This window comes from Puccinia triticina, chromosome 4A (assembly GCF_026914185.1).
Source record: "Puccinia triticina chromosome 4A, complete sequence".
Taxonomy (NCBI): Eukaryota; Fungi; Basidiomycota; class Pucciniomycetes; order Pucciniales; family Pucciniaceae; genus Puccinia; species Puccinia triticina.
In genome coordinates, this window is record NC_070561.1 from 5,498,806 (window position 1) to 5,525,154 (window position 26,349).

At 46.4% G+C, this 26,349-nt stretch overlaps 5 protein-coding genes across 5 annotated transcripts; all 5 read left to right on the plus strand.

Moving 5' to 3' along the window:
* Positions 1-4,926: 4,926 nt before the first annotated feature.
* PtA15_4A625 (uncharacterized protein) lies at positions 4,927-5,127 on the plus strand (the record flags this gene model as incomplete). The annotated part of the gene is made up of 1 exon (XM_053168528.1): positions 4,927-5,127. The coding sequence occupies one exon, from the start codon at positions 4,927-4,929 to the stop codon at positions 5,125-5,127; it is 201 nt and encodes a 66-aa protein (XP_053019728.1).
* A 165-nt stretch (positions 5,128-5,292) lies between these two features.
* Positions 5,293-5,738, plus strand: PtA15_4A626 (uncharacterized protein; the record flags this gene model as incomplete). Its single annotated transcript, XM_053168529.1, has 3 exons — positions 5,293-5,327; positions 5,403-5,494; positions 5,563-5,738. 3 exons carry the CDS (start codon positions 5,293-5,295, stop codon positions 5,736-5,738), a joined length of 303 nt encoding a protein of 100 aa, XP_053019729.1.
* Positions 5,739-13,609: 7,871 nt separating this feature from the next.
* PtA15_4A627 (uncharacterized protein) lies at positions 13,610-13,840 on the plus strand (the record flags this gene model as incomplete). Its single annotated transcript, XM_053168530.1, has 1 exon — positions 13,610-13,840. One exon carries the CDS (start codon positions 13,610-13,612, stop codon positions 13,838-13,840), a length of 231 nt encoding a protein of 76 aa, XP_053019730.1.
* Positions 13,841-16,286: 2,446 nt separating this feature from the next.
* On the plus strand, positions 16,287-16,581 carry PtA15_4A628 (uncharacterized protein; the record flags this gene model as incomplete). The annotated part of the gene is made up of 2 exons (XM_053168531.1): positions 16,287-16,531; positions 16,569-16,581. The coding sequence occupies 2 exons, from the start codon at positions 16,287-16,289 to the stop codon at positions 16,579-16,581; spliced, it is 258 nt and encodes an 85-aa protein (XP_053019731.1).
* Positions 16,582-19,426: 2,845 nt separating this feature from the next.
* PtA15_4A629 (uncharacterized protein) lies at positions 19,427-19,789 on the plus strand (the record flags this gene model as incomplete). Its single annotated transcript, XM_053168532.1, has 1 exon — positions 19,427-19,789. One exon carries the CDS (start codon positions 19,427-19,429, stop codon positions 19,787-19,789), a length of 363 nt encoding a protein of 120 aa, XP_053019732.1.
* Positions 19,790-26,349: the final 6,560 nt, after the last annotated feature.

Here is a 26,349-nt window from a genome sequence, read left to right on the forward strand (position 1 = left end):
TTGCTCAGGCCCCCAATTCAACCAATTCGCTGTCCCCCAGTTTTGAGGCTTTGAAGCGCAGCTGGTGGGATCTGGACGAGCGTCTTGGGGGGTTGACTAAAGAGAAGTTACTCTCTTTATCCTTTCATTCCACCGTCCAGGACTACAAACAAACGATGGCTGACTCAATCGACGCTCGAATTGCGATCAACCCCACCTACGACGTCACCGGAGAGGAACTTCTTCACATGGCTACTCGGCTCCATCAATCCGCGACGGTGTCTGGATCGGCTTCGGCGATGGCAATGGCGTCCACTGGAAATCGGAACGGACAACAAGGATCGGCTCGTGGCGCTCGTGGTCGCGGCGGTTTTCGAGGATCTCGTGGCTCAATCAGGCCTAATGGCCAAGGCAATCAATCGAGAACGCCGGGGTCGGTTCCCCCTCCCGATAACTGGGCTAGGCAATATCTCACGCCCGACTATCCCTGTAACATCTGCTGGGAGTGGGGACATTGGGGACCAGACTGTCCTCGTGTAAAAAATAACCAGCCACCACTTGAAGACCCGAGGAAGAAAAATCCGAATTGGCGACCTACCAAATCAAATGTGCTCTCTGGCCGACTTGTCAACACCGGCGGCGAATTGGCTTCGATCTCGGCCCCTCCAGAAGACCAGGCGGACATCCTGTGTGACACAGGAGCGACGCATCATGTAACGTCGCACCCGCATTTCTTCATAAACATTCGTCCTGCTGATATACGGTTGCGCGTCGCCTCTCAAGACCGCATTCCCGTAGACGGCATTGGGGACGCTATTATACCGACTCGGCATGGCAACTTACGCCTGAGCAATGTTCTGCTTGTTCCAAGGGTTTCCGGCACTGTAATCTCAGTTGGTTATTTTGACAGATGGGATGGGTCGGTCAACTTCAACAACGGTCTTTTCTCTTTTCTTCAGCGCGGCATGGAATTTCCGACGTACACTCGACAATACCGATGGTTCATTCTCTCCGCGGACTCTCCTGTTTCTGTCAATTCTTGTTCTCCCTCCCCTCAATTGTCCGCTGTTTCTGCTTCTGATCTATGGCATGCCCGACTTGGACACATAGCTGTTAGATTCTTCAATCGAACTATAAACCGACAATGTGTTCACGGTATCCCAATGAAAAAGCTGTCTCTTCCGAAGTCAAAATGTCACTCATGTTCCCTTGCGAAAAGCACTCATGATCCGGTTTCTTCGCCTTCGCGTGAATCTGCTGAGGCTCCTGGCGATATCGTTGCCATTGACCTTGTTGGTCCCTTCCCTGAAGCCATTGATGGCAGCACATACGGATTGGTTGTGCATGACGTGTTCTCACGGATGACTTCGGTTATTGGGCTTAAGACCAAGGCGGCGGCGGGTACGGCGGTATCGAATTGGGTTGCGGATTTCAATCGACTGACTCCTCACACAGTGAAGGCTATCCGGTCTGACAATGCGGGCGAGTTCACCTCAAATAAATTCAACAAGTTTCTTAAGGACAACGACATTCGCCATGAATTGAGCATTCCCTACGAACATCACCAGAATGGAAACGTTGAGCGGACAAATCGTACGCTGCTGGACATGGCCCGGACTTTCTTAATACACGCTAAGTTACCAAATTCTTTATGGTTTCTTGCTATGAAGCAGGCAGCCTATATTTTTAACCGCGTTGTTCACACCGGAGCTGAGAAATCACCTTACGAGTTGTCTCTTGGAAAACAGCCTTCTTTAGACATGGTCCGTGTCTTTGGATGCCGCGCCTATCTCCACAACATCAACTATCCGAAGCAATTTGTCCCGCGGTCAACGGCTTTAATCCACGTTGGTGTCCTTGACGAGTCTCACGGATGGTTACTTTGGAATCCAAATTCCAAGAAACTCGAACGTGGAGCTTCAGTTATCTTCCATGAGGATGACCTCCCTTCGCAGCTGACAAATTCTGGCTCTCTCAATGCAGTCCTCAATTCCATTCGAGTGGAACGTCTGGGTGACTTCAGTCAGCTGCGAGAATTGGAGCTTCAGGATGCGTGTTTGGAATCCGCCGTATCGGAATCACCATTTCTATCCGATGCACCGTACACCTACCGACAGGCCATCAATTCGACTCTTCGGGCGGAGTGGAAGGCAGCAATTGATGCGGAAATAGGGATGATGATTGACCTTCACGTATGGGAGGAAGTCCCGGAGTCCGAGGCACGAGACATCCTCACTTGCCGCTGGGTTTTTGCCTTGAAAAGGACCCAGGAAGGCGACATCTCGAAATTCAAGGCTCGCATTGTGGCGCAAGGCTTCAAACAGGTTCATGGTCGAAATTTCGGTGAGACATTTGCTCCCACTCCGACTTTCCCGTCGCTCCGAATTCTACTGGCAATTGCTTCCCGGCTTGGGTGGCCTGTGGCGTCTTTTGATGTCAAAAGCGCTTTCCTTCATAGCGACATCGATCACGATGTTTTCATTCGTCCTCCGCCAGGTGTCTCGGCTCGGCCCGGTTGTGTTCTAAAACTCCGCAAGGCCCTATATGGGACTCGTCAGGCTGCTCGATGTTGGTGGCTACACCTGAAGACTCGGCTTGAGCGGATTGGTTTCTTTCCGACTATGGAGGATCAGTCGACTTATGTATATCGTTCAGGGGCGGACATGGCTTTCTTGTGGGTCCATGTTGATGACGGTCTTTTTACGGCAAGTTCCAAGCAGCTACTCGAAACTCTCAAGTCCAAACTCTCATCGGTCCTTGATCTCAAGTGGGATCAATCCCTCTCTAGCATTGTCGGCTTGCGGGTCCGAGAGGTAGAGGGCGGGTTTCAAATCGACCAGCCAATGTTAATTGAGAAGATTCTTAGCTTTCAACCATCCACCATCTGCACTCGCACGCCTATTGCCTCGACCGATCTTCAATCAAACCCGTCCAACGGTTCGATGGACATTGATTACTTATCCCGGATAGGTTGTCTTTTATACCTTGCAATGGGATCAAGACCGGACATCGCATTTGCTGTCAATTTTCTTGCGCGTTTCTCTATGGTTCCCGATGCCTCTCACTGGGCGGCTCTTGATCATCTAATTTCCTATATCCGCTACAGCTCTAGTCTTTCTTTGCCCCTGGTCGCTTCCAAACCTTTCACTGACGGAATCACGACATACGTCGATGCTAATTGGGGTGGCGAAGCCTCTCGATCTGTACACGGTTTTATCTCAACCCTTTGGGGCGCCCCGGTGTCGTGGTCGTCAAAAAGACAGACATGCGTTGCTCGATCGACTTGCCAAGCGGAGTACATGGCACTCTCTTTTGCTTCCAAGGACGCCTGCACTGTTTCTTCGATCCTATCTCATTTTTTCGAACTCCCGCCTCCTCTGCTCCTCTGCGACAACAAGGCTGCCGTACAAATCAGTTCCGACTGCCGTACCCGGAAAGAACATCGTCATGTTGATCGAGAATTCCATGTGATCAATGAACTTCTTTACATGAAGAAAGTCCGACTCGAGTGGATCTCGACGGATGTTCAACTGGCCGACATTTTCACCAAGGCTTTGGGATGGCGAAAAGTGTCGGAATTTTTGACGGGGATAGGATTGCATGTGCAATCCAATATGATGGCAAGTAAAGGGGGGACAGTATGCGCTGGCGGCGAGAATCATGCGCCCCCCGCATCTGTTCGTCTCCCTCCACAAATAACACCGCATGCAGGCGATTGATTGGTTCTACGGACGCTAACCATGCACACCTTATACTCCACAGTTTCCGTTTCTCTGGCCGTATGGATCGGGATTTTTCTTTCATGCTCTTATTCACATCTCCTTTGTTTTCAATTTTTCTTATTTTTTCTTTGTTATTTTTCCTTTCTGCCAACACAAATGTTTTTTGTCTTTTGTTCCTTTTGTTACTCTTCCTTTTCCTTATGTTTTTTCTGTTTTGTGGTTGATGAGGGGGGGAGTGTTATATCAAAATATGTTCTTATTTATATATACATATATTCTCATGGTTTTACATTATTTGGTTTCACATAGTTTCTACATTTATAGTCTATTATGGTTTTATTTACTCATCAACCCAAGTATGTATTTACAAACACTATATATAGTATCCTCACTCTATGAAATATATTTCCCTCGGGGGAGTTTTCCGCTTCATTCTCATAGTTTAGGATTCATAGTTTAACAGGGGCTAGATTTATACCCCACTAGCTCCAAACCAAGCTCCGGGTCAAGTTGATCCCCGGTTAATCCAACCCGATGCGGTTGCGGGGTCGAACTAAGTGCCCTAATCCGGGCTAACTTAGCGCCCGGTGCGGATGGTCTTAGGGCAGCTCCAGGGAGGGGGTAGGACGAAACCGGATCCCCTGGCCTTTGTCCTATTTCCCCCCCACCTTTAAATAATGCTCGTCTCCACTCAAATTTACTCGCCTCCTCGACGCCTCCGCTCCCTTCCTACCCAGTTGCCGCCGCCAATCACCCGCTGCCCACCGCCTCTTCAGGGCCTCAAGCTTGCCACGCCCCCCCCACCCGCCATTATCCCTCACCCTCACGACGATCCTTCTATCAATCACATATGTCATAAACACTATCCCCCTTTGTTACCCCTTGCCCGACGAAGCCACAATTACGGCAAACCTCCAACTTCCAACCCGTGCGCCACTCAACCTTGACCTTATGCTCTGCCTTCGCTTGTAACTCGGCCGTCCTACTCCGAACGCTGCCAGCCAATACCCTTCCCGCCGCGGTGATGCAACGTTACAGGAAACATTTGTCGTCTCAATCTCATATGCAACTCGCCGGCGACATCTATGTCTGCATATACATGACAACCTACCCAACGCGGCAAACCCACGGTCATGTCACAAGCTGCACTTAGGTACTAAGAACGTATGCGTTAGAGTTTGTACCGTAATCTCGACGCTCATTTACCATAATATTCCTCGTCGTTATGTCAATTCCACAAGGGTCGAGGCCATTAACATTCATCACGATGAATACGCCGAAGGGTCAAGAATTCCAAGAATTCGCCGAGCAACTCAAGCTTGTCTACCACTTTGCGTTCACTCATCATTTGATGGACGTGCGGGGTGGACAACAAAGAAGTGATTTGTTCATGAAATTGAACCCGAATGCTGAGCACAGCAAATGAGTCACACATTGGATTCAGCCGAGCATAGCATCTACTTAATACCGACCATTAACCTTATTTAACCTATCATTTTGTAGGAAAAATTCCTGATTTGCTCGACAATAATTAAACCGCAATCAATAGCAAGTCAAAACCATTTTGCATTAAGGAGAGCGGCGCATCATCATGGTGCGCAAGATGGATGAGCGTTTAATGGCCGAGTAAGGATTAACTCAATCCGGTCTATCATCAGTACATTTCCTCGCGGATTGATTCAAAAAGATCTTTTCCTTTAGCAAAGATTGCAAAATGGCGGAGATGCACGATTGGGTCGCATTGGGAATCTCAGAGCTCTCACCGGTTATGAATGAGTGTATTTACTTCTTTCGTAAGCTTCGCGCGACATCATATCCCGCTCCTATCTTCGTCTAATGATAAACTTGTACGACGTCGAAGGCTATGCGAAAGATGAGGACACGAGGATTCCCGATACATTCCGCAAACAATTGGTCAGCTTATTTCGCGCGCTCGACTGTCCTTTGGGCAATTATAACTCAACTCAACCTCGTATTTACGTGTCAGGACAGGGACGTGGGAAATATTCCAATGCAGACATAGTAATATGGCCGTGAGTTTTACTCGGCGTTAATCATCTTGCTCTCCGGATTCAAGTGGAAATTAGTTGGATAATCGTTACCCACCTCTGCGGATTTGCTGAACCTCCCATCGCGAGTTTTCGGAACCTTACAATGTGGCACAAACAAATTAAACGGTGAGTTGGTTTAATATTGGTATTTTTGGGCAAATATGAGTAAACCCTTGCCGCCCGGAGTGAAATGATGATGTGTGATTATTCAAATTATGACATTGAAATAGTATTTACTCCTGAAGTCGCTCCAAGCCCAATCCGCGTCGTGCACAAGTCAAACCCACGGTGACGGACTCGCCTCCGTATGCCAGTGACAGCTTCCGATGCTCAGATATTTTTCGCGGTCGCGTCATGAAGATGAGCGATCTGATTAACGGTATTTTTGAGGGGTGGGTACTGATGCAGAGGATTAGACCCTTTTACTCCTGTGATCTGGGCATTGGTTGATTGTAGAGTTATTCCCATGGTCGCGCTATTACATGCGTACACCCTACCAAATGTTTGTGATCTGCACGAGACACAAGCTTCATGCTCACAATTTGTTAACCACTATGTATGGCTCAAACAATTGAAAGGTAATGCAAGACAAGCCTGTAACTCCAGCTCGACGTTAATTGCAGATTGCGATATATCCAAGGATAGTGATATTCGTCACCTTAACTATAGCTTAAGCGGATTTTGGAATATGAGGAGAGGCTGTATGAACAGCGAGCGGTTGCCAGCTACTTTGTTTGTCAAACGCGAAGATGCGGCGGTGTGCAGTGGTCTCGATCACACACAACACCTGGTTTGTTTTCCCTTCTATTTGGTGGGCTCGCGTGGTATGCGTCGCATCATTGTTATGGGCTCACGCGCGTTGATGGTATTACTATGCCACCTGGGCCCATTCCCCAATAATCAATAATGTCAGTGTTTTTGGCTTTGCGCGGTGCAGGAGTGGGGTATATGTAGCCGTTTTTAAGAGATGTGTCCAATTTAGGGGATCCCCGTGACGGAAAACCACATTCGAGTCAAGACCTCGGCTTCCTGCCTGCTAAGGGTGAAACTCCAAATAATTGTCGTTATCCGCCTGCTGGAAGTTCACTTCATCACTTAGAAGTGAGCATTCCATTATTTTAATGACTCATTGTGCAAACCTTGATGTATCTAAGCCATTATTTGCACACTCATTCAACAGAAATTGGCACAATGGTTCCGGAATTCATTGATACACCCGGTATAGTTGTCACGACGCTGAGTTCCAACATGGAAGCAAAAATCAAGGATTGTCCGAATTTTTTCCTCGGCTCGGAAATCTTCTCTCATGGACAGTTATACGTCCCATTGTCCCGCGTGTCCGACGTGAGGGATTTGCTTGTGGACAAGCCTAGCTCAAGGAAAGGGATTGTAAATGTGGTTCATAAGGCGGTATTTAATAAAAGGCTAATAAAGTGAGTAATTCCGGATTTAATCTTGATAACAATATGAGCTAACCTCAGGTATGGTGGAATTATTGTGGCTAGGGGAGATACAAGGATGGTAATCCTTCACCACGGCAAGAACCCATCAGTTTAACTCGGCAAGACTGGACACCGCATTGGAAAACAAATCAGGCCTGATCTAAGCCAGGGTGAGTTGTTGGTATGGGCTTGTTATTCCCTGGTGCCCTGGACAGAAATCTGATTTGAAACCGGATATTAGTCACTTAGTTTAGCCTGACTTGGTGAACACATCTACTTGTCTATCTCCTTTCCCTGCTCCTTCACCTTCCTTGCTACTGAGCCCCGCTCGTGATAACAAATCAATATCAACCTGTGCAAGAACGCAATGATTCACAGTAGAAGGGATGATGGTGCTGGTACTCATAGCTATTACCTCCTAAATATTCACGCCAGTGGAGAAGATTTTGGCAACCACCTGCTGATGTGGAGCAGCAAGCCAGGAGACCTTTGAAGACTCGTAATACCAGTGAGCTCATGTCTCCAGAGGAGAGCTATGCAAGTTGGCCCAACTTGCTGCATTATCCGGCAGTTGACTGACCCCATGTTGATGAGCAACCTGCGGTATGAACCAGTATGACAGCAACTTGGCCCCTGAGTTGTGGACTGCAGGCGTGATTATCAACCGGGTGCTCCAGTTGCCATTGCGCGACCAGGCCTCCTGCGGTGTGTACGCCTCTGAAGGCTGACTGCAAGCAGGGTCCAGATGATGGCCTTGATATCTTGAAACTCATCAATCTTGGTGTAGCATTATGGTCCCCTGATGCACAAAGGTCTTCCCTGGGGCTGTTGACAAGACACTAACTGCTCATCATCTGTAGCTGTAAGCGGAAGGTTGGATACAGTCCATTGAGGGGACTGTACCAAAATATTGGTGCACAATTGGTGCACTCCAATGATATTACACTGCTGAGCGGCGCACTCGAGAAATGAATGGTTTGCACTAAGTTTTTTGTAGTGTAGGGAGTGTTCAATATTATATTTTCCAAGTAAGAACTACTGCAGTCTCTTTAGTGAGTTTTTATTCAGTTTTAAAGGACCTGAATTGTTCCCATTATTTTTTTGGTCTCCTGAATATAAATTCTTGAACCCAACCTGTCAGCCTCACAGTTGCGTTAAAACCCAAAGGAGGATGAACCTGCCTGGAAAGGTCTTCTGTGTGTGTGGGGGGGAGGGGCTTGATTGCCGCCTCCGGGCTTGGGCGTCTGCTTGCCGGGTTCCAGGGGTGCGGGGAGTAGATTTGGGCCCTGCAGCGGCGGAGCCGCTTTGGGCTCTAGTAATTCAATCAAACAATGATATGTACTGAGTGAAATTTTAAATCTGGGTGCAGGATCCAATTTGAATCCATGGGCACAGAAAGAGTCATTTTCAGAAATCAAGACTAAGAATTATAACTATTGATCCAACGAGACAGAATTTTTGAAATCTTTAGTGCATTTTTGACATAATGAGTTTCCATAATATCATCCGATATTGAAGGGTGAGAGTTTTTGAATTCATCCCATTCATGTTTCGTGATTCTCATGTACATAAGGTCAAGATCCTGTTTCAATCAAGCTTTCAGAATTAAATTTATCTCTACTTCCAATAAATTGAAATGACTCACCGTAAAACCATCTCTAGGGACATGGTTTCTAGCTTCAAAATCAATAATCCACAATTTCAGTCCTTTTTGAAAGACTGACTTGTAGACTGGGAGTTCTTTATCTTCTTCTTTGCATATGGGGCATGTATAATGTGCTCCTTCCCAAGGAGCTACACAATCCACATGGAATGAGTGTGTGCAAGTTCTCCATTTTTTGTTTAAGCTTTGATTTAAATCTCCAAGACAAATGGCACATGGATTTTCTTCTTCCTGGTGGACCCACATGTGAATGGAAACAAAGAAGAAGAAAAGAGTTAGCTTTTTATAATCTTTTCAATCTGGTCTCAAATTGATCACTCACATTTTTTTCTTCAATGGAAGTTGGGACATTTGAAGATGATGAGGATAGATGCTTTTTTACTTCTTTAGAGGAAGGAATGTCTCTGGGGATTCCATCAACCACATTGGAAATCTACCAATCATCATTGACATGGTATTTTTTTTGTTTTCAATATTTTTTGTTTCTGGGATGGGCTCAACCAATAAGATTACTCACTGGAACTTCTGGTAGACCATTAAGCACTGTTGATCTAAGAATATCATTTCCAGGCATTTCTTCCCCATTTAAACCCTTCAAAAACAGACAAAACAATGTTTTCCTTTAATTTTCTTGTCCTCCTGGGTGGTTCAAAACAGCTGGATTACTCACCAAATTAGTTTCTTGGTCATTGCAAACTTCTGGTCCTAGAAAGCTAGTACCAGCTTTTTCATTCCAATTGGAAACCTTCAAAATCCATAACCCAGATAGACTATTTTTAAGTTTCATTTTCCTCCTGGGTATCTCAACTAACCAGATTACTCACCGAATGTCCAGGCTGATAATTTTGAACTTTTGATGTATCAATGGTGTTGCCTTGGCTTTTTTCATTTCTATTGGCACTCTCCAAAACCTATACATAGGTCACATGTTAGAAACTAAATCTACTGCTGTTGTATTTTTGAACGGTATATCACTCACAGAATCTCCTGGATGATTGTGCTCTGCTTTCAATCTAGGAAATGTATTCCCAGGTAATTCAGTATTGATTCCTCTCTGAAAAAAAAAAGATTTAAAGAAGAAAAAAGAAATAAGTTTTGGTACTGTCATGAATGTTATAAAAAAACTGTATCTATCACTCACAGAGCTTTCAGCCTGATTGTATAGCACTTTTGATCCAACAGCAGAGTCACTAGAGATTTCACATTCTTCTTGTTGATCATGGCGCGGCACATTTGATCCAAAATCTGAATCTAAATGACAGCCATCCGACCTGTTTCTGCTGGACTCCAATTGGTTGGGAACCTTGTCCCAAAACTCTTTCCCGCGAGGCAGAGGTGCAGTAACCAACAAAACTACTTGAAGAAGCTTTAAAGAAAAAATAATTGATGTTCAACTTCAGCGCTTTCATCTTTTGGGATGTAATATAGAATCTTACCACAACCAATCTCATTCTATGAATAATTGAGTTGGTCAATTTTATTATGTAAAATAGGTTAGAGGAGTTGATGATGGTTGAGAGACAAGTAGAGTCCTAAGCGGGAATATTTTCCTCTGGAATGGAAGCCAGCTTGCGCTTGCCTTATATATGCATTACTGTGGATAGCCCCACCTACAAAGCAATTATCTGGATACTGGTGTTGAAGAATTGCTACACACCCTTCAACGCGACTCAGCCTTTGACGCAACACAGCCCTCAACGCAACTCAGCCTCCGATCAGACTAAGGGCCCAATTATAAACCAGTTTTGGAATAATTTTGGGATTGTTTTCAAATAAGTTTGAAATCAAAAAAAAATTATCTTGGTGGTGCAGATACAGGGGCCAAAACTGTTTCCAACCTGTTTCAAACCAAGTGTAAATTATAAACCCACCACCATGCTGGATGAATTTCTGGCGCAACTGAATGTGAGCCTCACACTACCACAGGTTGCTCCATCAGCAGTTGTCCGTCTTGCATGCGCCAAGATAATGGCAGCGACGACAGCAGCGTTCCCACAAACTTGGGGGGACAACCTAGGTCGGGACAACTGGCCGCCAATGTCTGCCGACTCTCCCAAGTCAATAGATACCCGTGAATCAGCCTTGAAGGCTGATTCTTGCACGCAACATCCTGGTTCAACTGCGAGAGCCTGTAGCTTGCTCATTCTGCAAGCTACATATGAGGTCCCGGGAATTGATAGATGCACTTGCATCCTGGCTATCCGTCCATGGTTTCCATTTTGCAATTACCCGCAAATCAGCCTTGATGGCTGTATCTTGCGCAAGTACATATTCTGTGGCCTTTGGGGGGGGGGGGGGGGAAGTACTGGTCAGGTGTATGGAGGGCATCTGCATGCTGAGCTGTAATCACATTCAAAACAGTATTGGTAAACCAGTTTTCCCCAAACCACCTCCCCGAGGTGGTTTGGGTTGTTTTGAGATTTTCAATCCCAAAAAAGTTAGCAAAAAGATATTTCAAACTTATTTGAAACCAATCCTAAAATTATTCCAAAACTAGTTTATAATTGGGCCCTAAGCCTTTGACTCAGCTCATGGACCAAATATAAACGATTATTGAAATTTTATTGTAATATTTTCAAAACTTGTTTGAAACCAAAATCTGTTAAATTTATGTTGCCGATACAGGCCCAATTAAGTTTCAAAAAAGTCTGGATATGATTGTACAATCATAAACCTGGAGCCCACACAGACAGAAATCCAAATCCTGAGACAAGACCGCCTGTTGCGGTGTTATCCCCCCTCCCCCCCCCTGCGAAACCAACAAACCAGGGCCATCACCACGACCGCACAATTTCAGTCCCTCCAAATGATACCACCACCCCTCAATCCCACAAAAATTCATATGTATGCCATCTGGCAATGGCAGAAACTCCAGCAAGTACCTGAATATATCTATGTACGCGCCGGCCCTACCGCCTTCAAGAGGCCCAATTGCTGGGAGCCATGGAAAGAAAACCGGATACCAGCGGTCAGGTTTGTTGAATACTTCCGAATGTCTTTAGGAGATTTCAATTGGCTTTGTGACAAACTGCAGGGTGAAGTCAGATGGGGTTTCTGGTGAGCTGATTGGATCAGGTCTTGTTGTATGGGGGGATATGGGGGGATGGTTGCTGGTTGGTGTCGCCGAAAAATCTGCATGCGGCTGTGTATTGCTTATTGAAGTACAAACTGAGTTGTACCGTTGGACTAGTGCAGTACAGTGTCCAGTACACGCACTGTACACCTGTAATTGGTTTGGATAACAAATTTTTGAAAATTTTTGGTCCCAAATGACCTCCTCGAGGTCATTTGGGCTATTTTTGAAAAAGTACATAAGAAAAAGTTAGATAGAAAAAGTTTTGAATGAATTTTGATTTTTTTTGAATAAAATTTCAATAAGCGTTTATAATTGGCACCTCAGTCTTTGGCGCGACTCGCCCTTTGAGGGGAGTCACGCTTCAAGGTGACTCATGATGCTCAAACACGTCGCAACTCAAGAAAAAAAATCAAAGCCAAAGTATTTACAACTTGATACATGTGAAGAATCAAGTTGAAGAGTTGTTGCAAGGAGAAACACGCCCTTCGACGCGACTCAGGTTTTGACGCAACTCAGCCTTCAACAAGAATCAGCCTTTGACGGGACTCAGCCTTAAAAGAGACTCAACCTTCAAAGAGACTCAGCCTTCAAAGAGATTCAGCCTTTGAAGAGACTCAGCCTTTGATGAGACTCAGACTTTGGCGCGACTCTCCCTTTGAGGGGATTCACTGATGACTGAACACAACTCAAGAAAAAAAAAAGCCAAAGTATTTATAACTTGATACACGTGGAAAATCAAGTACGATTTACTAACCCAGTCACTTCTTCAGGGGAATCAAGACTTAAAAGGCACGCTGCGCTGCAGAAATTGGCGATTTTAGCGCAGCGTAGCGGCCGCCACAATAACTCCCCAGGCTAAAAAGAGGTAGTGCAGCGGGATTATTGCTGCGCTACCGCTGAGAGTAGCGGTCACCCGCTTTTTCACCAACCCAAAAAAGCCGTAGCGCAGCGGCCAGGGCCGCTACTTTTAGAGCAGCGGGCAGGGCCGCTACTTTCAGAGCAGCGGGCAGGGCCGCTACTTTCAGTGCAGTGGACAGGGCCGCCACTTTCAGTGCAGCGGGCAGGGCCGCTACTTTCAGTGCAGCGGGCAGGGCCACTACTTTCAGTGCAGCGGGCAGGGCCGCTACTTTCAGTGCAGCAGGCAGGGCCGCTACTTTCAGTGTAGCGGGCAGGGCCGCTACTTTCAGTGCAGCAGGCAGGGCCGTGTCAGAAACCAAAATAGATGTGCACTATGGGAATTAAACCCATGACTCCAAACTTCATGAGTGTTGCTTTAACCACTAAGCTAAGTGCGCTGATGCATGCTGGACTCATTTGGTCTAGACATTATCCGCCATTATGCTTGTATGTAATCCTGGGATGACAAGTCTTATTGGCATTGCTTATCACTATATCAGGACCATCAAGTCTAACAAAGAGTGGGTGTCAGAATGCTTAGAGCAGGAATGGAATATAACAGGCCGCTACTTTCAGCGCAGCGGGCAGGGCCACTACTTTCAGCGCAACGTCCTCTTCACCCGAAATCAGGTGAGTGAAAAGATTGTTCCTCCGGCCCTCCTGGCGCCTACTTCACGATGAAAGCTTCCAGATAATAACAATTTGAACTTTTTATGCAGAAATATTCAAATCCAATCAGCCCAACCTGGCGAACCTGCCAAGCCAAAGAAGAAGCAAAAATGGAAGATCCTCACCCTTCCGCCCCACAGCTTTCCGAATGGCTGTCAGCCCAACCCAAGATCGCCCGCCAAGCCCTGAGCTTGCAAATGCCCAAGCCCCAGCTCCTCACGGCCCCCCACCATCAACTTCATCTTTTTCGTCGACGAGGACTGGGTTTCACTACGAGCAGCCTTCCTCAGGAACTCAAGGAATTGGCCGAGAATCAAGATTCAGATGGAAGTGGTACTTGAATAAACGGCCCACCTCATCTTTTTGTAATCCTTCATTATTCTCCCGGTTATTAGTATCATGTTACAACATTCTATCCTTGAATATCTTGTTATGAATTTATTTTTACACTCCTTTACAGCACTCTGAAGCTGTCTCTTGTATTTAAAAGAATTTGAACAACTAAAATATGTATTGCTTATTAGAAATGAAACTACAAATGCTTAAGAGCTAAACATTAATAGTGCAAAACTATTTATACCTGAAAGCAGATTAAGTACTGCCTGAGCTGTGGGGCTGAGTGAGGTTGTTCTTGGTTGGACAAGGGAGACAGGCTTTGAGAGAATGGTTTGCACAAAGATTGGAGTGCGTGAGACAAGCCTGCATGACCGGCACCAGTCCTTGCAGATTCAGCTTCCGTTTCCTCTTTCTTTTTTCTGTCTGTCTGTTTCTACTCACGGGTATGTCCCTGCTATGTTAGTAGCTTGAGTTTATCCTGGCGAAATAGGTTTGCTGAATCTGAAGCTGCTTAACAAACATGGTTCATCTAAGTCAGCTTGCTGTCTTTTTCTTTTCTGTCTGTTTGATGGAAATATTCACTGGGCTTAAACGTAGCTGTTGCTTCTGTGATCCTGTCGAGCAGGTCTGGGTTGAGCTTGGGTCCAAGACGTTCCGCAAGCAATCTTTAACAAAAGAAGGTTCAGTCAGTCTCAGGATGAGATCTGCTTTTGCCTGGGCTCAGGTACGTATTGTGAATTGAATAAAGCTTGGTCTTCCCGGAAAAGCGCACCCGGTAAAGTTATGTGGTTGAGCAGCTGTGCAGCGGTTTCTGCCGGCTTTTTTGACACACAGCCTGAACAGGACTGTGACGTCATCGATCCAGCCCGGTTGGATGGTCATATCCTGAGGCTGTGTTAGAGCCCGCTCCATCCCACCTTCCACCCATCCCGCCGGTTTTTGATCGATATCCCGTCCCGGTTCCCTCAACACCGCCGTCTCCGACTAGCCATCACTAAGATCCAATCCGATGGTTTTCTGTGCCTACGCCCCTGCCACAAAAATTGCCGTCGTCCGGATGGCCCATCAAGGAATGAGCTTGCCGGAGATCCGTAACCTGCTCAGCGCCCCAATTTCACCTCAGTCCTTCCGCCGGTGGCTCGTGCTTTTCAAAGAGACCCGGTGTGTCGTGAGGGATCCGGAAACTTACGAGGCTTGCAGCCGACCGGCGACGTTGACAAGAGAGGAGTGTGGATTCATTATTGAGCTGGTCAAATCCGAACCCAGTCTGTTCTTGGAAGAGATCCGAGAACACCTGTACAATGTGACCGGGGTTCTCCTCAGTGTTGAGGCGGTCCATTGCAACCTCGTCCATCGGCTATTGATTACGCTGAAGAAACCCAAGACCTGCAATATCCGGCGATCTATACTTGCCAAGTACTCCTTTATTGAGCGCATGGAGTATTTCCCCACAGAATTCCTGGTCTTCATTGGTGAGGGTTTCTTTTTTTCTGTGGTGTCATTTGTCCTTGCTAATATTTTAGTTGGAGCAGATGAAAGCTCCTTTTGCGACAGGGATCTCCTCCGATGCTATACTAGGTCGCCGCGAGGGACCCCTGCTGCTTGGTTTGTGATCAACCAGAACCCCCTTTGACTCAGCTTGCTGGCAGCCATCTCAATCAATGGACTTGCTGCCCTTACAACCACGGCCGACACGTTTGATGGCCGCAAGTTCAAACATTTTTTGGAGCAAGATCTTGTGAGTGATCTCAACAGCCGGCATGTTTTTTTTTTTTTTGTCTATAGCTGATTTGATGCACCAGCTTCCTCGCATGAACCCATACCCCAATGTCAACTTGGTCCTGGTCTTGGACAACGCCAGCATCCACCGAGGCCACCGTGTGCATGATCTTTGCAAGGCAGCCGGGATCCAACTCATATTCTTGCCACCCTACTGGCCAGAATTAAACCCGATCGGCTCGGTTTTGCCTCAATCAAACATCAACTGCGAGCTTCACAGATCCTCAATCGGTCAAACAACTCCAAATGGGAAATTTGCCTGGCAGCTGGCGATATCCTGACTGCTGACTTTGCTTGTAAAGTGTATGACCACTGCGGGTATTGTGTTCCACCCAACTGAACTATTTTTTATTCTCACTTCATCCATCTTACTCCCTGATCTCACAAAGCCAAGCCTTATAATTTTATCCTACCTCACATGATTGTAAGTTTTGGATCAGACACTTGATCCAGTCCTCTTCCCAACCCAAGCCTCGAGTCTGAATCATTTTACCCAACAAAAATGTATTGTATCTTACTCAAAAATAGTCTTAGGTGTCTTGTATCGTGTAGTACGTAAATTTGTTGTTACCATTAAAGTTAAACAACATTGAATCAAATTCACTGTGTATTAACGTCCCCACATCCACCTGGAAGAAGTTCCTGACCGAGCTGAGGCCCGGCAATGCCGGGATGATGCGCCCAACCGGCGCGCCCATGCTCTGGCTCAACTTCCTCGTCACGCCCTCCGCCAGACTCTCGGCCCGCAACGAGGCCATCATCAAGCTCAAGATCTCGCCCCTCAGATTATACGTGGACCAGGATGCTGTCGACTTCTTGAAGACCTTTTTTGCCTTTCAGAATCACTCGTCTCCCTCCGCCTCCGTCTCTCCGATCTCTTTGTCACCCAATTCGGCTGGACCTCCTGTCGAGGGCCTGTTTTTTTGTGCGCATTTTGTTTTGGTTTTTGTAAAGCCAAGGGGCTTAAATTCATATCTTTAAGGCTACTATTACTGTCAGTTTTTGTTAAGGATTTGATAAATGTGTCAGGCTATGCAAATGTATGAAAAAATACAAGCTAGATGTTCAGTTGTTTGCGAGAGTGGTTTTTAAAGTCTTAAGCTAGAACTAATGCCCTCGGATATATATATAAAAACAAGCTAATTTATTTTTAAGGCTACAAATGGTCGGGTATTATAAACTAGCATGCTTGAAGGGGTAATTATTTTCAGATTAGTGAATAGACTATTGAGAGGAATTTGATTTTTCAAACTTTCGCACATGATCTCGTAACTGGGCAATGAAGACATCGTGTAGACCCCAGCCTTTCATGATTTCTTGGGTGATATTCTTTGATTGGAATATCTTGGGGTTTGTGGCCTTGTTGTCTACAAGGATACTCACTATGCCCTCTCTCTTGCGAACAGGAATCTTGACAAACTTCAGGTATACGTCCAGGAGGTTCTCTTTGAGATTGACTACCAACAAGGTATCGGAATCCACGGCAAGGCTGTCGATCTGGCTGCTTGAGTTGTCACTGAGCTTGCGCTTCTTTTGGGCGGAAAGCATCTCAAACTTCAAAATGGGTGGGGGGGTCTCAACCGTCACTCCGTCCTGCCCTTCAAACTACAACACATGATACGAAATGTGTTTAGTATTTATCCAACTGGAACAAAAGGTCACATTTTCTACTCACAATCGCTTGCGCCCACTTTTGGAAAATGGTCGAATTGAGAGGACTGTATTGGGTTGGATCCGTGGGATCAATGTACACAGGTAGTTTTTGTTCGTACTTCAGGTTCGGTGGGTGGGCGGCAAAAATCTGATTGACAATCACTTTGATTGAATTGAAATCGCCGGGCAAAGCCCTCCTCGATGGATCTGCCGGATTCAAGGAGGCTGTTTGAGCAGCCTTTCGAGTCACAAGGTGTCTCTTGACTTCAACAACAGCCTTGGCTTCTTTGGCGACAACCTCTGGGTTGACCATCACAAGATCCAGGCTTGCCTTTGTATGGTCCTTGCCGTTGGAGAGGACCGTAGCCATCCAGTGGGTGAAGGTTGCAGCATCTTTGACTCGATAATTGGAAATTGCCTTGAATTCATTGGCAGCTGGAAGATTCATCAAAATCTTCCAATCCATAGGCGGGTAGCCAGTTTTGAGAGCATCACAAATCAATTGTGCCGCACCATCAAACTGCTTGTCGCACGCTTGTGCGACAGTCTTGTAAAACTCTTCAAGGGTCAATGTAGCAGAGACCTGGATCATAAACTTTTTCGCGGATTTGATTGTCCCATAGGTATTTTTGGCTGAGGTTCTTGCAGACTTCGGGTAAAAGAGCCAAAAACTCGTGCTGCAATCAATCACCTGCGGCTGGAATAATTATCGGAAACAATTGATTAATCTAGAAATTAGTCCAAGAATCAATAAAAGTTAGCCCTCCTTACCATCAATACTGCCGGTGGTGAACCAATTCCGCGAATTTGGTAGAGCTCGGAGGCGGAATGGTAACCCGGGGGTGGATGTTCCCTCCCAAACAGATCGATCCCCAGCCGAGACATTTTGAAAACATTTGAATAATTTAGAAGTTTTTTCGAATCCCAATTGTTTTGAAACTTTCGATGGCTGGAATTTTGGCAGCCTGGGAGGTTGGCACTACGATGGCCGAGGAGATCATTTCCTGGGTAGGGGGGCCAAATCGGGAATGGTGGTGAAAATCAGTCATTCACGCCACAAGTCAAAAACCACACAGCAGAAAAAAAGGGAAACGTACAAGCCCATATTTGTGCACAGCAAACTGGTCTTTGAGTCCAAGCTTTCTACAAAGGACAATACAAGGTTTGGAATCTTGTTAAAAGGGAAACATACAAGCCCATATTTGTGCACAGCAAACTGGTCTTCAAGTCCAAGCTTTCTACAAAGGACAATACAAGGTTTGGAATCTTGTTAAAAGGGAAACGTACAAGCCCATATTTGTGCACAGCAAACTGGTCTTCAAGTCCAAGCTTTCTACAAAGGACAATACAAGGTTTGGAATCTTGTTTGTTCTGTTTGCTGGGCTTTGACCGTTAAGGTTCTTGCTGATGCTGCTTGCGTAATCAACGTAGCAATATACCTTAGCTGTCTGTGCCTGGGTTAGGTCTTGGTCTGGGTTGCGAAAGGGCTTACCTTTCTTTGCAACTGGGTCTGGGTCTTGGCTTGGCCGGGCTAGCCTTTTCTTGAGGTTACAGATCAAGACCTGTGAGAGGATGTTGCAGACTCAAAAGAGTAGTCATTTTTTCTCCTTTTGAAGTTTTCTCGGGTGCAGTGAGTGGGCATTAGTCAAATCTTCCAAAATAAATAAATACAATCAAGTGAATCATCAAGCAAATTTCCGAGTTGGTACAACCTGGCATGATTCTCACAGTATCCTGAGTGGCTCACAACACAAGATGGCATTTTTCCACAACATTCACCTGAGTAAACTGACACGCTTTTCTTTCCCTTCTTGACTTCTCTGCCCGGTGGCAATATACTACAAGGCAGATCATTAGGTGTATAGAAGCCCCCCGAGGTGCAAATTGCCTTGGCCAACAATGCGCCAAAGGAGACTATTGCAGCAGCAGTTCCTAGCGGCAATATGATACATCTGGAAGAGCCAAGATGGCAGTTTGACCAGTCCATACTTACCAAGATCAAGAATTGGTATGATTTGTTCATCTTGGGGCTCGAGTTGGAGCATTAACCAGCTTCTTCAAAAATTGAACGAGGACCCCGACTTAAATCAAGCCGTCAAGCTACCACTGACGATGACCTAGCCGTCGCGACTGAATTCTAAGCAGCTCACGACTTCGCTATGACTGGGGAGGGCGCGCAAGAGTTTACCGCCGAGGAAGTCCCAGACCTTGACGGTTTCGTCGAAGCTACCGGAGATCAAGAGGGTTCCAATCGGGTTGAATTTAACGCAACCGACGCAGTGGGAATGGCCGAGCAATTTCCGAATCGGTGTGTTGTCGTCGTTGTTGGAGATTGCGAGGGCGCCCAGACATGGATCGCATGGTCATCCGACCCGCTGACTAGATATTCCGAGTCGGGAGACCACACCACGTCGTTGATTCCCTCCCTTCGCTCTGTATCTTTGCCGTCCGCTAGCTTTCCCTCTTCGGCGTCGTCATCAACTTCCCGGTTGTTTATGGACACCTCCTTCGCCGAATGCTGAGGCTGATCTGGAACTCTTTCTTCCTTTCGATCCTCTGCATCATTCTTGGTCGATAATGATACATAAAACGTCTATCGTCGAATTGGTATCTGGTAGCTCGTGTTGCAGAGGGCCACGCACCTCGATCCTTGCCGCAGTCGCGGTATCCTCCCCATCCCGGACGCAGGTCCGGGCTGTTGAGCCTGTGAATCCATACCATCTTGTGTCTCGAAGTCCCTGTGCCACAACAGCTCTGTCATATCGAATCTGTCAGTCGGCCCGCTCAAACACTGATCATCCTTCTGGAGTAAAATGTATTCCCTCGTCTCTGTTTGAAGATCTTTTCAGATTCCTCGTCCGGATGCGTCCTAACTTAACAGTCCCTCTCTTTGTGGAGGGGAGACTGTTGAGTTGTCTGTTAGTCTGCTACCATGATGTATCACCACAGTATGGAGGGCTGTCGGATAGACCCATGAGCACTACCAACCAACCACCCAGCTGGCAGCCAAAAGCGTCTGTAGCCTAGTTGGTAAAGGCAGCACTCTAGTATGTGTCTCAGCATAGCTGAGGTCGTGAGTTTGACTCTCACCAGACACATCTTCATTTTACAGTCTCTACAGGTTATGAGCCCAGTGCTACCTGAGCGCTACTCGCTTACAATAGAGACTTGACGAATTTGTGAATGCTTACTTGTAAGACCACGCAAAACCCCTATAAGCCTACATCTAGATCACGGGTTCAATCCCTACACTGATCATCTTTCCTGGGTCTCATTCCCACTGGTCAATCCCCACTTCCCATCATGTAGCAAGGGGGGGTGTTGAGTTGTCTGTTAGTCTGCTACCATGATGTATCACCACAGTATGGAGGGCTGTCGGATAGACCCATGAGCACTACCAACCAACCACCCAGCTGGCAGCCAAAAGCGTCTGTAGCCTAGTTGGTAAAGGCAGCACTCTAGTATGTGTCTCAGCATAGCTGAGGTCGTGAGTTCGACTCTCACCAGACACATCTTCATTTTACAGTCTCTACAGAGACGCTGTCCCGCAGGGCCTCCCTGTGGAGACCGGCCTACTATTCAGTTAGCTATGTATAGGCTATGAAGTTTATCCGAGAGGATAAACTCGCCGATGCTTGAATAGTAGATTGATTTAGTTCAATGATAAGATTTGTTTGATAAAGTATACACGGCAGTTGCACATATTAAAGTTTGGGTTGGCAATTTGACGTGAGGGGCCAAGTATCGGTCGGCTCGACTGGTCAGCTACCAGCCCCCGCGTCAGCCGTCAAATTGACAGCCAAATAGCCAGCCCACCCGCCGGCACTTGACTTCAGGCAACTTAATTTTAACTTCTGTTAACTTGCCTGGGTTGATTCGCCAATAGCCCTAACCCAAGAGGGCAGGTTAAAATTTTACCAAGTCCGCTCATCGGAGGGACACGTCACCCTTGGCTCCCACTCATTTTTTCAAAGTCCGCTCATCGGAGTACAGCAGGACACGTCATCCTCCGGCACAGCTCCGGCCTCATCCCTTTGCAAAAACCAAGAACTCATCACTTCCACCACCACTACTACAACGCCAATTCCAGCCTCGACCAGCCCGCCTTGGTGAGGAGATTCATACAAAAGTATCATTGTGACTGGTAGTGTCAACCAGTCTATCAAACTTGGCCCCCTGATCTCTTCCCTTCTTCACTCCCCTCAAGTAAGCCCTCTCAACTTCTGTATGAACCTTTTTTTCTGAATTGGAGAGGAGGTTTGGGGTTAGATGGCTTGGTTATTTTACTTGACAACAGGAGAATCAAAGGTTGAGCTAGGGGGCCACAAACACATCGCCAAGATTGCTGTCTTCACGCCCACCATCCGCGAGATAGCTGGCATCACCGGGCTTTGGTAGACTGCCGGAGTCTCTCGGTTGGAAGCCATTTTTTACCGGCAAGTGTCTCCCTCATATCAGTACCAATAACAACTGCCTCTCTTCCTTCTGTTTGATTGAAACTTGTACACAAAACCCATAAAGAAAAAGAAAAAAGCAAAAAAAAAAAGTTGCAAGTGCCTTGTGAGTTGACCTGAGGGTGTCTCAAAAAACAAACCGAGTTGCTGTCAGACGGTGGAAAAATGTGCCCGGGCTGGGGGTTGACGTCAAGTTGCCGCTTGGGTCGGCCGGCCGGAAGTTTTGTCAGCTGTTTGCCCGACTTCTCTCTGGTGAGCGGGCTGACAATTCGGCCGTCAATTTGACGGCTGACGCGGGGGCTGTTTTTTGCCGGTCAACAATGGCTGAGGGGGTACCGTCAATTTGACGGCCGAACTTGCGGCTCTTTTGACCGCGCTATGCAACCGCCGTGTAGAGATTGATTTCTTGGATTTATATTATGAGGAATCCATTCTGCATATCGGTACTAACTTCTAGTACTCGTGTCAAGGGTGGACAAAACTGAATTAAAAATGGTTTTTAAATTAGTTTTATCCCCCTCTAGGGTGTATAGGAGAATTCAAAAAGAAGTCTCTCAGTCCACCCGAGCCTAGGGAGAAAATTGAGTTCCACTCAATTTAGGCTAGAAGCGTAACAAGTGCAGATTGTTCTTTTATGAACCATTCTTTGTATCTATAATCAAGGAGGGTATGCGCGGCGAGCACCTCTGTCTTCTTAGAAACAGTGGGGTGGGTGGGACAGAATTTAAAATTCAGAATATTTCCTGTGAGTCAGAGAAATATTGAATATGGAGCGCGGAACACGAGAAACTGTTGGAGTGGGAAGTCAGGATGGAGGTCTTTCCGAGATGATGCACCTCTATATATCACACGTTTGCTCCTAGTCTAAAACCTGCCGCTCGGACCTTTCCTTCTACAGCTGCCTTCCTGGTCTGTTTTAGAACAGTTTTGGTTTTGCCTATGCTCATGGACCCCGGTACTCTTGCGGCATTCTTAGCTTTGGGTACCTTCAAACTAATGACATAGAATATCTCGATGAGAAAGAAAGGAAGAGGGAAAACAAACTTTGGGAACAGAGGATAACATAGTCAAAAGAGAGGGACAATCCAAATGACGACCATCATGCACAATACGTCATAGCTCTGCCGATTGCAACGTCATCATTTGATTAATTAAACCCCCAATAGCCGCAATAACCAATCAAAACTAAAGGATTATTAAGCATCATAAGCCCTAACTTCCATGGCATTCGTTACACTCCCTTGTAGGCCTCTTTGCTCCTCCAAGGAGGAGGGACTCAGCTAAGTTAGGGATACGTCCTGCTTCAAAATGGGAGGTGTGTTACGTTTCCTTAAACTTGACATGCTTTTTGCACGCGTCTTGCCCAACAGCCCAACGCCACAACATAGCCCAGCTGATTGAAAGGGGGTCACCTACATCGTTTTTGGGGTTCACAGCCACTGGGACCCCTTTGGGAGTCCGAACGTCAAAAGGGTCTTTTGAATGCTAAGATGCACTATTCTGGAACAACTCCTTTGATCGCGACGCAGTTTGAAAGCCATCTGGTCTGTTGGTTGATATCAGCTCCCCTGCGCCAGCCTCCTGAGTGAAATTATCATTTCTATTGTTAAGAGGCAAATGGGGATACTTCGAGGCATGGTTGGCAAAGGTCCAGTTGTCCATCAAATCGCCGGTTTCTGATTGATATTGAGGCTTATAGAGCCGGGCATACTCTCATGCACCGTGCTGCGGACTTAGACCAGTTAGGTTTGAACTTAGATGATGATACTTGGCAACCCTAAGTGATTATGTAGTGATTCCCCTACCTAGATTGTATTGGTTTTCATTCATTCTCACTTTCATTACATTCATCATCAAACTCATTCAAATGTATCATTCACTCGGTCTTAGGTATGCCCTCATCTCATCTCTTGGGTTCTCACACTCTCTTCTCATCATTGTCTTGTCTTAGGTGTGCTTCCTGAAGGATTTTTAACCGGAGGCAAAGCAAGGTGGAGCAGAAAGGGGAAAAGTTGGCTTAGCCAATAGCAGACAATTAAGTCTGAGAATAATACCAGATAACTCACTTGAAGGGGCTTAAGTGCCTTTGTAGATAAGACCAAGTGCGGGCTCAAGTGCGCACAAAGGATCAAGATGGTCAGGACTGATGATTTTTGTTCCTGTGTAGTCTTGTAGCTTTAAATAGACTACATACAAGGTGTTTGAGTTGTGGGCGCGGGCTCAAGAGCACAATGAATAGGGAAAAAAATACATGCATAAGGGAAGGCTAACATGCATGTGACAACAGGCTGTCAAAAAAAGGAGAGCAAAAGGAGAGCGGAAACGATTTCAAATTCCAACACTTCCAACTTGCTTGTTTCCGTGCTCCCATGTCATCCCTACGGAAGCCCTAGAGGGACACGCATCCGGCCACCGTATTGAAAAATCCAAAAATGTGATTTCACAAAATACAGATGCATGAAACGTGTACCACATGTATACACATTCCAACTTCAGAATTCCATGAAACAAGAAGTTGGATTCTTGAATCAATGGCCGGTGGAGATCGGTCATTGATCTCAGAGCTCATGTTTTCATGTGAGAGCTTGAGAAGGCGTACCATGGGACCGCGGATTCATCAACAACTCCTTGGTCACCGTTACTGACCGGTCAGCCAGAGCGGTACACACCGGCCATTGGGAACGTATTCCCCTTGATGGCAGGTTCGTTCGGTCATTGAGGGCTCCCCTCAATGGGCTGTCCTCTTGGTCATCGAGATGAGTATACGCTCCTGTAGATGACCGGAACAAACCGGTCATTGAGAGGAGTATGTACTCCTCAGGATGACCGGAACAAACCGGTCATTGGGAGGAGTATGTACTCCTCTAGATGGCCGGAATGAACCGGTCATCGGCAGGAGTGCATACTCCCTCAATGATTGGAACAAACCGGTCATCAATCTACTCCTCAAGATGACCGGTTTGTTCCGGTCGTTTTGAGGAGTACAACATTCTCTTGATGATTGGTTTGTTCCGGTCGTTTTGAGGAGTAGGAGTACATCTTTCTCTCAATGACCGGTTCGTTCCGGATCTTGGGTAGTACATAACTCCTCTCAATGACCGGAACAAACCGGTCATCTCGAGAAGTACATCTTCTTCTCGATGACCGGAACAAACCGGTCATCAAGAATGTGGCGAGTGACTATTGACGGCCGGTACGGGCCGGGCATCAGCGGAAGTGTGGACTCCTATTCACGGAATCCCAAAGTTGGAAGGTTTATACATGTGGTACATGTTTCATGCATCTGTATTTTGTGAAATAGCATTTTTTTATTTTTCCAAACGGTGGCCGGATGTATAAGAAGCTCAAGGTGGCTCTGTGATAACAGTCCTATGTGTAAGCTCTCCACACTCCCGGGTCCGGTCTCCAATCTTGATGAGGAGAGAGAAGGGAGCCGGGCCGGGTGGATACATATAGACTAGATACAAGGTTAGGTTTGAGTGTCTAGCTGTCTCACAAGGTTAGGTTTGTTTGATGACTAAGTACATAGTATGCCTATGTAGTATGCAATCATGCTCTGACTTGTAACACCCCCTCCCACGATTGCATACTTCACCCGGTGAGTCCGAGCTTGTGTGTTGCGCCCATCATCTTCTTTGGTCCCATTGCCTTTGTGAAGACATCAGCTAGTTGGTCAAGGGTGCTTGTCCACAAGAGTTGTATGCCTTCTTCGCGAATTGAATCATTTACAAAATAAAACGCCCTCTTGAGGTACTTCGTTTTCTTCTTTGAAGCATTATTGGTCGCAATTAGTATTGCGGCTTGATTATCTACATGGATTGACTTTGGGATGTGGCAATCAAGGTCTTCGAAAATGTTAATGATGTGTGAGAGTATTTGAGAGCCTTCTGACAGCGCTACATATTCAGCCGCGCAGGTTGATAGCGCTACCACCGTTTGACGCCGAGATCCCCAAGCTACAGTGTCCCCACAGTGTGTGATGACATAGCCAGTCGTCGATTGTTCATGTTCCCCCCCCCAGTTAGCATTGGTCCACAGTTGCATTCCTTTGCCATCACCCCTGTACACAAGCTTCCGATCAACTGTTTTCTTCAGGTAGCCAATTACGCCATCCAACGCCGTCCAGTGCCTGTCAGAGGGGTTTGAGCTGAATCTTGCCAGCAGGTTTACCAGGAAAGACAAGTCCGGCCGAGTGCCACCGGAAAGGTACATGAGTGGCCTGATGATAGACCGGTATTCGGTTGGGTCAATTGGGTCTGTTGCTGAGATTTTGAGGTCGGCATCATTGAGTGGTGAGTCTTTCATGAAAGCCTGCCTCTTTTATTTCTCGATAATTTGAAGTGCCAAGGATTTCTGACTCAATTCAACCAACTTTCCAATTTTCTTGATATCAATACCGACCAACCTTTCAATGTCTGCCGACCACTTAATTTCAAGGTCTTTTGTCATTCCAACACGCAACTGGTCCAATAATCCAGGATCGGAAGCCAGCACGAATCCGTCATCAACATGGAGCCAAATCACAACAAAACCACCACTCTTCTTAAAAAGGTAAAGCGATGGTTCAATTTCACTCGCAACAAATCCCAAGCTCTCAACCGTTTTCTTGAAGAATTTCCACCAACAAC